This window comes from Cyrtonyx montezumae, unplaced genomic scaffold (genome assembly GCF_038088225.1).
Source record: "Cyrtonyx montezumae isolate F1298 unplaced genomic scaffold, pur_monq_1.0 scaffold_34, whole genome shotgun sequence".
Lineage (NCBI taxonomy): Eukaryota > Metazoa > Chordata > Aves > Galliformes > Odontophoridae > Cyrtonyx > Cyrtonyx montezumae.
In genome coordinates, this window is record NW_027072039.1 from 163,545 (window position 1) to 178,223 (window position 14,679).

Below are 14,679 nucleotides of genomic sequence, written 5' to 3' on the forward strand. Positions count from 1 at the left end.
ACCCAAGACAGGAATACGGCCTGTATCTTGCCCTGGAAAGCGGATCTTCCCCTCTTGGTACCTCTAAAACACTTGTATTACTCCCCATAAGTCTATGAGTCACCAGAAGGAATCAAAACAATACTGCAGTGTTCCAGAGTTGTTATAAGACCATGTGAAGCATCTGGTGATGGTCTAACCGGGACTGATGACACGTAAGATGAACCTGCACTGTATGATTACATGCTTCCAGTAGATACCACCGAGCACTGGCCCAAAGAAGAGTTCGACGGATGCGCCAATCATCACTCATATCAGATTACATCAACATGTGTTGCGACGGGCAATTATGTAAGCGTCGCGATGTATTGGGTCTCTGTATCAAGGGGAACTCACCTTATGGTTACTTGATCAGTGGTTCATGTTGTGAAGGGGTGGAGTGTATGGGAACTGCTGAATCATGGCCTGAACCACTGATTGGTCACCTGAGGTGAGTACTGAGTCAGCCATGGGGGCACAGGTGAAGGTGATATACCTGTGTGAGTGGAAGGGGTGGAGCCTGGTTCCTCCTCTCTCAAACCCCATTTAAGGGCTGACCACCACCAGGGAAGGATCTCTTCTTGGAGATCCCTCCCATGTGGAGTCCCCTGCGAGCCTTGTCATCATAAAGGTGAGCCATCTTCTCTTTTGTATTATCTGTATACTGTTTATATAGAACTACTTAAAATATACCATCCTCTATACTATTCCCTGGTGGAGTATCATCATTAGGAGTTATTTACCTTACAGGGGGTGAAAGATAGATATTGGGAAGACTCATAAGGCAAGGGAAAAAGGAGGTTCCCCCTGAAGAATACGACTGCTGCTGAGAAGATCATATACCCCGCTGCTCTAAGCAAAAGAGTAGGCGAGGGAGGCAGAGGCATACAAAGGTGGGGTATAAGAATGACTTCCAGGGTGAAATCACCTTGACCTTTGTCTCCTAATCTAGAAGGTCTCATGAAGCTATACTAAAAGTGCTTACTGCATAAATTGGAAGAAACTAAGAAATAACTAGGAGTATTCATTCTGGAAAATGAGTGCACCAACAATAGTGACAATATTGTTATAGGTAACAATGGTGAGTACAGACAAAAACCCCTGCCAGCTGTTTAAATGGATGCTTATAAGGGTTGATGATTCTCAAATTATTGCCACAAATGTTACAATAGGGGCACCATTATTCAATGTTACAGTTTGCTAATTGATATATTCCAGTATGAGAGATGATTGTATAAATAATAGGCGTGCCATCTATTGGTGTCCAACCCTGAATCCAGGTAAAGGGTACTGTAACAACCCCAGTGAACTGTATCATGACTTTAATATCCACTATAGCTGCCCCCCTAATCCTGCTAATCCTAATATTGACCTTTGGTCCCTGTATACTGAGTAAGGTAATTGCAGTAGTGAAGAACCGCCTGGAGGCAGCACACTTAATGGTATTCAGGAAACAATATGACCAATTGGAAGGAAATGATGATCACATTTTAGCCCAAGAAGCGGTGACTCAGTTTGATGAACAAAATGAGAAAAAGAAAAAGGGAGATTGTGGTAAAAGTTAATTTTGTGCTTGTTAATCAAACCGACTTGAAATAGATATGTCAGTGTTTTTCTGGAAACTATGTAGTTTATGCAAATTGGAGCCACAGCACTTAGTTCTCATATCCTGTACAATGGACAACAGATAACAATGACCTTCTGAGAAACTGTGAGAAATATGTGAAAATCTCCTCTTAAGTGTGCATGATCAGAGCTGAGGAAGACTATGGCCTTCATCACCTCGACCACCAGGAGGCAGAGAATGACCCCCTAGTAACAGCCAGCGCAGCCCAGGAAGAAAAGATATGCCATGAATGTGGAAGTAAGAGACAATAAAAAGAAGGGATGGGAGGCCCCACAGCGCACGCCTTTGGTGGAGCGGAGACTCCTGGCTGCCCAGCGCTGTTTCACTCGTTTATTGCTTACTCAATAAATTCCAAACTAAATTGGTATCAATTGGTGTGTATCTTTCTCTTAGCACCTATAACACAAGCAGCTGTGGGGTTACCTTTTAGGTCACACATAGGACAAGGAGGGAATGGTTTTAAAATGAAAGAGGGGTGATTTAGGTTAGACATTAGGCAGAAATTCTCCATGATGAGAGTGCTGAGGCACTGTGGCAGGTTGCTCAGAGAAGTTGTGGATGCCCCATCCTTTGAGGTGCTCAAGGCCTGACACCTCTGCTGAGCTTGAGGAAACTGGCCGTGTGCTCTCAATTGGTGATGGTATTGCCCGTGTGTATGGCCTAAGAAATGTCCAAGCAGAAGAAATGGTTGAGTTTTCTTCTGGGCTGAAGGTTAGCTTTCACTAAAGCAATTTATCTATCCTAGAAGTGAAAAGATAATTTTCATGAGGAGAATCTGATACTGTGCTTGGAATTACTCAATGTAAATATTCCTTGAATTTGTAATGCTTTATTTTCTGGTATTGACACCTTTTCTTGTCTTCCTCTAGGAAGTAGTAAGAGCTAATTTGCCATTGTTTTTATTTTAAGTTTCAGGCAGGCTTTTCTGATTGGTGTTGAAGAATAGGCTCTGTGATCCATTATGCTGTGCAATTTGCTGACTTCTTACAATCTTAAGGGTAGACTAAAGTTAGAAAGGTGACTGTTTCCTGGGAGTACTGTAGCATCTCTTCCAGCATTTTTTTAATGCTGTAATTTGCATGTAATATTTAACAGATTAAGCCAGTTCTTTTCTCTTGTTGAATTCTTAGGCAAGATGAGTGAATTTGAACCCTTTCTGTTTTTCTTGGGGGGGGAAATGAGTGCTGCAAGTACAACTAGTTATGTAGTAAATTGAGGGCTTAGGCAGGTTTAATCACTGGTATGGAAGAAGATACTTGTGTTGGATGTAAGCGGAACATTGGTGATTGCTGTAAATAAGACTGAAGTTGCCAGTGTTCCATATTAATCACATCAAAATTGTCAAGAGTTCAACATAGATGTCAGTATTGTTCTTCTCATGATAGTATGATTTTTTTTTTTTGTCCTAGGGAATGTCCTTGAACTTGGAGCCTGACAATGTTGGTGTTGTTGTGTTTGGTAATGACAGACTAATCAAGGAAGGGGATGTTGTGAAGAGAACTGGTGCCATTGTGGATGTTCCAGTTGGAGAAGAGCTGCTGGGCCGTGTTGTAGATGCCCTGGGCAATCCAATTGATGGAAAGGTAAGTGTAAGCAAGCCTAATAATGATAAATATTAAGCTTGCTTCTGTGTGATACAGGCTGCAATGTGATTTTTCCTCTTTTAAGGGTTCTATTACATCTAAGACACGTAGAAGAGTTGGCTTAAAGGCCCCTGGCATCATTCCTAGAATCTCTGTGCGGGAACCTATGCAGACTGGTATAAAGGCTGTGGACAGCTTGGTGCCAATTGGTCGTGGCCAGCGTGAGCTGATCATTGGTGACAGGCAGACTGGGTAAGTTAAATGCTCAAACTAAAAAAAAAATGTTTCCATAAACAGACTTGTGTAGGCGTGTTCTACAAAGCTAAACACAATTGTGTGGAGACTGGGAGAAAAATGGGCAGCTTAACTTTACCTGTGTTATACAGGAAAACTTCAATTGCAATTGACACAATAATCAACCAAAAACGATTTAATGATGGAGTAGATGAGAAAAAGAAGCTGTACTGTATCTATGTTGCTATTGGCCAGAAGAGATCTACTGTTGCTGAGTTGGTGAAAAGGCTCACTGATGCAGGTACAAATTTTTGATGATGGTTGAGTTTGGCAAATAGTGATATTCTGTTCTTATAACACTGAATGTTACTATGAACAATTACAATTGGAAATATAAACAGCTCTCTTCTTATTTGATGAGAACCACTTGCTTTTGTGGACAGGAAGCCCTTCTAGTTATGGGGGGAAGGCAGCCACCTCTTCACTACAGTGCATTAGTGAACTGGTATGAGACCCCAAAACTATTGAATTGCTTCTCTGGATAATGTGGAGTTACTCTTTTGTTTTTGTTTTTTTCAGAGTTTAGGGAATTTCTTTTTGATGGCCAGGCAGGCCCAATTTTATAAGCTGTGGCCTACAAGTATTTATGGACTAGGCATTTGCTTCATGTGCATGTAAGTCACTGTGAATGGCAATTTAAAGTATAGCAAACAGACTTTACTGCCCAAACATGGGTTATGTTACTGTTTCTGAATAAATGTTATTGCATGTCTAACAAAAAAAGCTGTGTAACAGAGCTTAGGAGAAATTAAGCACCTTACCTCTTGCCTGCTAGTTAAGCAGAATCCTACTTGGTAGGAAAAAAGATATTTTAGTGATAAATTGTCTTGGACTATGAAGGACTGTAGTACCTCCTTGCAGAAGCTGAGAAATCAGACCTCTGGGGCTCTGAGTGACTTCCGTAGACAAAGTGTGTCTTAGTCAAAGTTTAAACCTAATTTTAAATGAGAAAGAAGTCTGCAAATGCTAGATGATAGCTGCTGTAAACTTATTCTTGAAACTTCTTGAGTTAGTCAAGCTAACTGATACGTTAGTATAACTCTCTCTCCTGTAACAATGTAGTGATGCTGCCTGGCTTTGCTTCAACAACTATTACTTAACCAACAAATGCAGCATGCATGTTATTGGCATGATAACATAATGTACTTATAGTAGTGTATCTCTCTAATTCTCTTCAGATGCCATGAAGTACACAATTGTGGTGTCTGCCACAGCATCTGATGCTGCACCCCTTCAGTATCTGGCTCCATACTCAGGCTGCTCCATGGGGGAATACTTCAGAGACAATGGAAAACATGCATTGATCATCTACAATGACTTATCCAAACAGGTCAGGAATGCATTGTTTATAGGTATCAGTCTGGCATTGGTGCTTATAGCTGTATGATCACCTTAAGGTTAAAAATTCAAGATTAACTTAACTACTCAAATCTGAGAGACTTCTTTATGCTACTGCACAGGCTGTTGCCTATCGTCAGATGTCTCTGCTGCTGCGCCGTCCGCCTGGTCATGAAGCCTACCCAGGTGATGTGTTCTACCTGCACTCTCGCCTGCTGGAGAGAGCAGCTAAAATGAATGATCCCTTTGGAGGGGGCTCTTTGACTGCCTTGCCTGTCATTGAAACTCAGGCTGGTGATGTGTCTGCTTACATTCCAACCAATGTCATCTCTTTCACTGATGGACAGGTAGGACTTCTTGTATGTCAGTATTTCTGCATAATTCACTGACAAATGTCTAATGGATGCTTGTATGCTTCTGACTGAGATAATAAAACAATTTTGTCCTGCAGATCTTCTTGGAAACTGAGTTGTTCTATAAAGGTATTCGTCCAGCCATCAACGTTGGTCTGTCTGTGTCCCGTGTAGGTTCTGCTGCACAGACCAGGGCAATGAAACAGGTAAGCATGAAACTACTGCACCTTAACTCATCAGAGATGAGTAGCATGGGAGGCAGTATGACCAGTTTCACTTATTTATATAATGAATATAGAGGGAATTAAGCTTCAGATTCCTTGGCCTTCCTATGAAATGAGGACCAACTTATGGGATCTCCTTGCAATTTTCATTGCCTAATGGCAGGAAGCGCAGGGTAGAAAGCAAGGAGAAGACTGTACATGAAGATGCTTGGTTAAGTTTCATTATGCTTGTCTTAGTTTCAGCTGGGATGGAATTGTTTTCTTCAGAGTATCTGGTATGATGCTATGGACCCCTCAGTACAAGAAAGATGTTGAGGCCCTGGAGTGCATCCAGATATGGGCAATAAAGCAGGTGAGGGGTCTGAAGCACAAGTCTTACAAGGAGCAGCTGAGGGAACTGGGATTGTCTCCTCTGGAGAAGAGGAGGCTCAGGGGAGACCTTATTACTCTCTACTCCTACCTGAAAGAAGGTTGTTTGCTCACTCCCCTCTTCCACTGGGAAGAGGGGAGTGAGCAAACAACTGTGGTGCTTAGCCTTAGCCACCTGCTAGGTTAAACCACAACAGTCATTTTGGTGCCTGATGTGGGCCTTAAAGGATTGAGATAAATGCAGTTCTGGCTATACTGTTTTAATGCAGGGTGTTGTGGTAGTTTGGAGATTGCTAGTCATGATGTTGAGGTTGGTGTGGGTTGTCTTTTTTTGTGTGGGTTTTTTGGTGTGTGTTTATTTTTCTTTTTTCTTTCCCTATTTATGGATCTCCTTGGAAGTCTTTTCATGGTGCTATATTATGTAGCACCTCACTTGTTGCTTATTTTCCATGCTGTGTTACTTGTTATCTCTAGGGGCTGGATTAAGGTTTTTATTTTGTTGTGCTATGTGGCCATGGTTTCTGTTATTTTTTCAGCTGCTAATTTTATCATTTTTGTTTTGTGTGTATTTGGCATTGCAGTCATCTTTGGGCTATAGAAACCATATTGTTGATAGTATTAGTAAGTTATACTCTTTGCTCTGTCTCCTCAGGGAGTGTGGCTACAGAAGAGATAGGGGAGGATGCTTTCCAGCAGTCTCGGCCTTTCTTTCACTTTTCCTTCTTTCCCTAAAGCTCAAGAGCTAGTTACAATAGCTTTTGAGAATTTTGAATATCCATGGGATGTTCAAACCAGTGTGCTCATATTGCTATGTCATGAATGTGTTTCAGGTTATATTTAAGATTAAACAATCATTTAAGCATATCACCCAGAGATCTGTCCTAAGGTGGGGTAGTTCTGAGTGGCAGGGGATGTGGGATGGTACGGGCAGGTGCCTAGAGTGGTGGGCACCCCCAGTGGTTTGTAACTTCACCTCTGAACAACTGCAGAATCCTGAGAAACCAGTAGAATATTTGTAAGTGGTCTGTTTTTGCCCTAAAGAGGCACAAATCATGTCAGTGTGCTGGTGCCTGGCCTCTGCCTACCAAGCACTCTTCCACACTATTCAGCATCCTCAAGGGGAGAAGAATGCTTATAGATCTGATGATAACACACTTGGACCCTCTAACCCTCATAATGAGCCCTGCAGTCATTCCTGTTGTGGATCCTGTGGCTGTCCCAAGTACTGCAATGGGGAGAAAAAGAAAAAAGGAAACTCTTCCCAAGGTAGGTGCATTATGCTCAGAGGTTCAGCCCTGCAGGTTGCTCCAACTGCTATGGTGAGCCCTGCAGGTGCCACGACCCTCACAACCAGTCCTGTAGTTACTCAAATCCCTATGACAAGTCCTACAGTTCAAGCAGAGAACCAATTAGTGCCAGTATTGGTTGGCCCTGTAAGGAAGACAAAGTGAGTGCTGAGCTAGAAAGTTAGAAAGGTACAATATCAATTGTGTTGCATGCAGGGAGGCATAAAACGTTAAAAGGCCAAACAGCATGGGTGTGTTTTTTAGAAATGCAAATATTAGTCTGTTCAGTTGACTTGTAACAGCTGTTGCAAGTTGGTAAGATAGTCTACTGATCACTTAAATTAATTTTCACCAGTTTTTAAATAACTGTGATCTGTATCTTGTAGGTGGCAGGTACCATGAAGCTAGAGTTGGCTCAGTACCGTGAAGTAGCTGCTTTTGCTCAGTTTGGGTCTGATTTGGATGCTGCCACACAACAACTACTGAATCGTGGTGTGCGTCTGACAGAGCTCCTGAAACAAGGACAGTATGGTGAGTGTCTTAGATGTGGTGTATCTGTATTAGTTTGTGTTGGTCTTTTGCAGCAGCAATAAGATGTTCTTTGTAAATGCAGGCTTGAGTTGTGTTGCATGCACGCAGTTGATTTCAGAGGGCTCTTTAATGCTGATGTATCCTGATAGTATATTTACTTTGCAGTTCCCATGGCCATTGAGGAACAGGTTGCAGTCATCTATGCTGGTGTAAGAGGTCATTTAGACAAGCTGGAGCCCAGCAAAATCACTAAATTTGAGAGTGCTTTCCTAGCTCATGTATTGAGCCAGCATGAGGCCCTCCTCTCCACATTCAGGTATGACATTATTTTACTTCATCCCAAGGGTACTGACCTGAGAGCTGAAGCATAGATAATGATCACTGAACCATTAAGTTTATGTATCCTAGAACATAATGCCTTATGCTGCCTCTAACTGGAGGTTAAATCAGCCTGCCTGCTGTCCTTGCATTGTTATCCAGAGCTCAGCATCTCGTTTGCAGCTTTCACTTCAGAAACCCAGCTGGTGCTAAAAAATGAACCTACTTACATACCTTTCCTGTAAGCTGATATTGAAGTTGCTTCAGGTAGTCAGATCATACTTTTTTTTTTCTTATAGCTTTAACAGTGTAGATTGAGTGCTGCCTACTGCCTTGTTTTACTGAGCTGATTATTGGGATTTGAGTATTTTGATCATCCTGCCCTGTGAACTTATTCTAGTTTGCTTTGTCTTGAGTCTTATATTCTCTCTCTGGGGCATAGCTATATTGAAGGTAGCAGTACCTAGTTCAGCAAGCCTCTGTTCTGAAAGTATTTGTAGAGAAACCTTAGTTCTTGAAAAGAACAAACTCTTCATGAGGAGAAGGAATGTTAAGTTAGTAAAGTTGTGTGGGTTTTTTTAATGTAGAAATTGACAATGCACTTATTCCTGTGTTAGAAGTTCAATTAAACTTTCTTTTGACAGGACTGAAGGGAAGATTTCTGACCAGACAGAAGCTAAGTTGAAGGAAATAGTTACAAACTTCCTGTGTACTTTCAAGGCATAAGCACTTGTCTGTTAAAACAGACCAGGCTGTTTGTGTGGTTATGTGCTCTGGTTCCATCTAAAACCTAGAAGTATGTGTGATGTTAATGTACATATCTCACTGAGAATAAAAGTTGCCATGTGGAGGGTCTGAGGCATGGATGCAGATGTGGGCAATCTAAATAGTTTAAGGGATGTTAAAGCCTGTAATATATACTTTCACAAGTTTTCTCTTGTAACTTTCCCCACCCACCTTTACATGCCAAGATACTCCCCCAAGACAGTCCTTAACCATGCATACAGGTGCTTATCAAATCAGGGTCATAAGTCATTTGAAGCCACGCATTCTTCCTATTGGAATCTGCCATCACACAGCTTACTGGAACTTGTTTTCCTTTTCTTCTGGAAACATCCTTGTTTCTCAGCCTAATTTTTTCATGGTGTTTATCCTGCTCCACAGCTTCTGCTCTAAAGATACTTTCTTGTATTCCCACAATTCCCCCTTTTTGTGCATTAGTAACATAATATGCTTAGCATTATTTTGTGTACAAGGTATATTATTTATATGCCTTGCACATAACATCCCAACCACCTGATTTAGAGCTTTCTTTCTCATTTTGTGTAATGCTTTATAACAGTAAAAACAGATACATGTAGGTTACCATAACATAGTCAAGGCTTTAATTGTTAACATGCTGAATGTAAGAGAAGAGACAAGGGAATCATCATAATGACAAGAAATACTATTAAACTTACTAACAGAAGAACAAACATGTTTCACGTACGGCTTAAGCTCCTGCAACTTGGGAAAGAATCCCTGAGGGTCCTATTCTGTGTGTACCAGTAACTGATTAAAAAGAGTCTTCAATCTCTGTATACTCAGTGATTTTATTGATTGAGTGATTTTATTAGTGTTCCCTAAGGTTCACATAATCCACACAATACTACCTTTGGTTAATAATAGAGGAACAAGGGTGGCATGACTTTGTAAGGTTGCTTGTCAGATAGGCTTGCCCGCTGATGTTGATTCTTCTAGAGCATTGCTAGTGGTATTGCTTTCTTTTGCCAGCTAACACCCTAACCTGGTGTGTGTGGCTAAAGCTTAAGTGGTGCTGTTTCAGGGTATGTTTGGATCTGAGAGACAGGATGTCTTAGGAGTGGAGGCAAGCAAACTATGCATTCAGAACAACACAGAGGGTTAGCATTTTAGTCAACATACACACACTCACAGGCATCCATTTTAGGTAAGTGTAAGTGAGAAGCAGAAATTCCCTAAACAAGTGCATTATTACCTATTGACCCTTGAGAAAGTTGCTAGAGAGGAGAGACAAAAGGAATATGCTGGTGGTGGATGTGATAAGCAGTGGCCAGCAGGGTGTCCCCTGCTTTGAGGTGCGCTTTTCCTCTCTCACCCATCACAGATTCTCTCCTGCTTTTACTCTTCTCGGGGTCTGCAGTTTTTTCCATTTGTACACCGCATCCACATGGCCAGTGTAATACAGAGCCCAAGTGGAACACCTGCTTGCAAAACAGAATAAGCTACTTGTGGGGTAAATAACTCCCAAGGATGGTACTTCACAAAGAAGTAGTATAGATGATGGTATATTTTGAGTAGGTCTATATAGATAGTATACAAATAATACAAAAGAGAAGATGGCTCACCTTCACAATAACAAGGCTCACAAGGAACTCCCACTTCCCTGGTGGTGGTCAGCCCTTAAATGGGGTTTGGGAGAGGTGGGGCCAGGCTCCACCCCTTCCAATCACACAGGTATATCACCTTCACCTGTGCCCCCGTGGCTGACTCAGTGCTCACCTCAGGTGACCAATCAGTGGTTCAGGCCGTGATTCAGCAGTTCCCATACACTACTAAGATCAGCTCTCTCTAAAATATGCTTATAGCCACGAGTATCAGTTCCCTTAAAACTATCAGAATACTTTGTTCCATCTCAATATCGTTCTTCAGTCACGGGCTTTTAGGTTGTGATTACAGGTGCCAATTGAAAGAATCAGTGAACTAAAATATCTGTTGGGCAATGTTGAAGTACTCTGTATTAGAATCATATGTTAGATCAAAGTTAGGTAGTGTGTGCCTTTGTCTCAAGTGATGCACAGTCATATTTTTAAAATCCTGATTAATGGATGAAAGGGAGTGAATCATTCTATAGTACAGGGTCATCCCTTTGCCTGGGATTCCTATCCAGGTTTTGTCTTGGCAAACTAAGAAAAGGCTAATTGATAGGCTAATAACATCATAACTGATAATGAAAAGATAAAATTAAAAGTGTTATTTCCATGGATTCCAACAGTGAAAACATCAAATCCTATTCAATTTACATTTAATCTACCACTAAAAATATAAAGCAGCACACAACAACCTAAATAGTACCTAATAATTCTAATTCTTAAGGCAACATTGGTAACAGAAAAATCACTCATTTTTGTCATACCATGACCAGTGTTGTTAATGTGATACTATCCGGTGGGTAATCCAGCTATTTTTCATCACTCACGATAGCATGCATGAGTTATTTACAATACGACAAATTACAAAACAGTAAGTAAGAATCACAATCCTAGTTATTATGAAGGCTGGATGCTATTTTCTGCCTTGAGATGAGGCCGAATGTATTGTGCTGGAACCCATGTAGGGCCAGTCTGTGTGGAAACACATGTATATCCACGACCCCAAGTTATCAGTGGTAAGGCACCTTCCCAATGCCCTGTGGCCATATTACAAACATTAACCATCAGCCATTCCTTGAGCATTGGGGAGGCCCCAAAATGATGGTCCACATGAGTTGTATCTGTATGATTGCGATGCAAAAAATTCAGCACAAGCAAAGCCTTACATAACCTTTCTTGTGGTGTATCTCCCATATTCCCCCTTTTTTGTTTATTAAGAATGGATTTCAGTGTTTGATGAGTATGCTCAATTATAGCTTGTCCAGTGGGAGAATGAGGAATGCCTGTAATATGTCTAATACCCCATTCTTGGAGGAAAGTTCGAGTGGCTTTAGAAGTGCACGCAGGTCCATTATCTGTTTTTATATTATGTGGGATCCCCATAGCAGCATAAGCAGATAACCAGTGTTTATGGGTGTCGTGACTGCGTTCGCCTGTATGTGCTGTGGCAAATATGTATGAAGAATGAGTATCTATTGTTACATGGACAAATTTTAGACGGCCAAATTCAGGAACATGAGTGACATCTGTCTGCCACAGTTGAAGAGGCACTGTGCCATGGGGATTTGTCCCAATTTGAGACAAAGGGGCAATTGCCTGGCAGCATGCGCATGTTAAAGTAATGTTACGGGCTTGATCTGCTGTCAGCTGGAATTGTTTTTGTAAAGCTCTCCTATTCTGATGAAAAAAACTGATGGGAGAGTCATGCTTGCTGGAATAATTGAGGTGTAACAAAGTTAACTGTGGCTTGATCAGCCTTACGGTTGCCCTCAGCTAAAGGACCAGGCAACATAGTGTGTGATCAAATATGCATAGTAAAATAAGTGAGTGTACAGTGAGAGACATAACGTAAAACTCTCTTGTGCTGCGGAAACAAAGCAGGGTTGTTGACTTCCTTAAGAAAAGATCCTTCAGTCCGCTGAATGGTACCTGTAATGTACAAAGAATCAGTTAATATATTAAGCTTTTGTTTTGAAAAAATTTGAAAAGCTTGACCTACTGCAGCAAGTTCTACAACTTGAGGTGATCCATCCACAACATGTACATCTGACTGCCATTGTGTAGCAGTCGCGTGCCAGAGAACCACTGCTCGATGTGTCTCGCCGGAGCCATCTGTAAATACAGTAACAGCATTAGGTATTGGAACATGTGAAAGTAAAATATTAGGACAAAGGGACAGATCACTCAAATTATGGAGTAACTGATGTTTGGAAGGATGGGTGGAGATCTGTCCAGTATAGTCTGCTATAGCAGTTTGTAGAATGAGTGACTGTGCAAGCAACCAATCTATATCTTTTTTAGTAGCAGGTATGTAGATGCAATCAGGGTCAAGCACTCATCATATTTGTAGATGATGTTGACTTCGCTGTATTAGCATTGCAAACTTCTCCACTCATGATGTAATGGTTTTTGAAAAGGTATGTGGTAAGAATATCCATTCCAGGATAATGAGAGGATCTTTTCTTGAGGTATCCCACTGACATAACAAGCTATATGGCTGATAGGTATTTGATATTATTACAAGAGATACTGGTAGTGATAAACAAACACGATGGCTATATTGATGTTGCAGTGATGTTATTACAGAGTCTAAGCATTGTAGCGCTTTTGGTGTTGTCTTTTAAAGGTTAAATCCGGGTCTCCTTTGAGTAGCTGGAACAGAAGGTGCAACTCTTGAGTAGTAATACCCAAAAGTGGTCGTTACCAGTTGATGGTTCCTAACAAGTTTTGCAGATCATTCAATGTGAGGTATTATTTTGAGGATTTGTGGCTGAATGCTGTGAGATGTAATTTTCCATCGTAAATATTTCCATGGAAAACTAAGTTGCAACTTTTCTACTGCTATTTGTAAACCAACAGATTGGACTATCTGCCAGACAAGCATTAAAGTGTCCTTTAGACTCTCTTCTTGTTCTGCTGCTATTAATATATCGTCCATGTAATGATAAATAAGGACATGAGGTCTAGCTTTTTGTACTGGTTGTAATGCATTTGCCACTGTCAGTTGACATATTGATGGGCTATTAAGCATTCCTTGTGGTAAAACGGTCAAATGATACCTCTGAGCAAGGCTTTGTTCATTAATTCTATAATTCCCGGTAAAATAAAAAGTCCCATCTGTGCAACAGAAGAACGTCCTAAAAAGAAAACACTGTACCCATTCCCGAGGGGGCCCATGATAGCTGCTGGGATAAGAGTCACGTTGGTATCGGTCAGTGTCACTGACTGGGCAGTGGCCAAATCCACTCCTGCACTGCCGGCGGTATCTGGTCTCAGAGAGCTGGCCAGGCAGGGGCCATCTGATTCGGGATCGTATTTGTTGTCATAGTGTGTGGGCTTGCGCTCTACTTCCCGTTTCTCGACAGATCAGAGAGAGGGCTATGCAGCAATAGGGAGTTGAGATCCTCAGTCTCTCGCCCAGTGTAGCCTCTTCCTGCACGAGGGACAGGGTCGAGTTGGAACAGCACAAGCATTTTTATTTGCTTGCTTAGGAGCTGTCCCTGCACCAAGTCAGGCTGCCAGGGTGTCTGCTAGCAAAGCCATTTTATGACTTTCTGTTCCTACATCTTGACAGGCTTTAAACATGTCAGTAATGAATGGATATGCATTCTTTAAGGATTGTAGGACCCTTTTACAGATTGCATTTGTGTTTTCTATTTCTAACTGCTTAAGCAAAGCCTCCAAGGCAGCTTGATTTTCTACTTGTCTCTCTAGCGTATTTTGTAAATGGTCAAGAAATTTAATGTAGGGCTCGGCAGCCTCCTGCTTAATTGATGTAAATGATGTGTTAGATGAATTAGTATCGGGTATCTGATGGATAGCACGCAGCACCAAAGTCTTAGCTTGTTCAAGGCATTGCCTGTCCATCTGTGCCTGGGCCTGAGCTATTGCCCGGACTCCCTCCCCCATGAGTTCCTCTATGCCAATATGATTGAGGTTATTCAAATGATTCGTAGCCTGGATGGTAGCCAGTTCCCAATACTCAGTCATAAACACAGTATATTGCATAGAAGACAGGATCATTCGTAACAAAATTTTCCAGTCATGAAGGGTCATAACATAACTGTCACCAATTGCAGCCAAAAGATGATATGTGAAGGGAGACTGAATTCCATAATCTCTCACTGACTTCATTAGTTCCTTCACTGCCTCGTAAGGCAAGGATTCCCACTAGGGGGGATGATTTGCATGACACAACACAGGAAAGGCTTGCAACGTATCAGCATCACCATCAGTATCATGGCTCCTAAGGTTATGGGATGTAGGAGCTGAAAGTGTACTAGTCAATGGGACGGAGATGTCAAAATTAGCATCTATAACCATACACCCAGCCCTGAGGCAAAGGTAA

At 41.5% G+C, this 14,679-nt stretch overlaps 1 protein-coding gene across 1 annotated transcript; it reads left to right on the top strand.

Annotated features, from left to right (window-relative positions):
* Nucleotides 1–2,241: 2,241 nt before the first annotated feature.
* LOC136054136 (ATP synthase subunit alpha, mitochondrial-like) lies at nt 2,242–8,746 on the top strand. The gene is made up of 10 exons (XM_065745220.1): nt 2,242–2,356; nt 3,055–3,228; nt 3,314–3,480; nt 3,615–3,763; nt 4,701–4,852; nt 4,983–5,207; nt 5,312–5,419; nt 7,479–7,623; nt 7,789–7,939; nt 8,586–8,746. Exons 1-10 carry the CDS (start codon nt 2,330–2,332, stop codon nt 8,665–8,667), a joined length of 1,380 nt encoding a protein of 459 aa, XP_065601292.1. The 5' UTR covers nt 2,242–2,329; the 3' UTR covers nt 8,668–8,746.
* The last annotated feature ends 5,933 nt before the right edge of the window (nt 8,747–14,679 follow it).

Excerpts from the sequence above, each read along its gene's own strand:
- LOC136054136 (XM_065745220.1), top strand. The coding sequence starts at position 2,330 with ATGGTTGAGTTTTCTTCTGGGCTGAAG. Across the intron at positions 5,208-5,311 it reads TCTCTTTCACTGATGGACAG|ATCTTCTTGGAAACTGAGTT; the intron begins GTAGGACTTCTT and ends TTTGTCCTGCAG. Across the intron at positions 5,420-7,478 it reads AGACCAGGGCAATGAAACAG|GTGGCAGGTACCATGAAGCT; the intron begins GTAAGCATGAAA and ends TGTATCTTGTAG.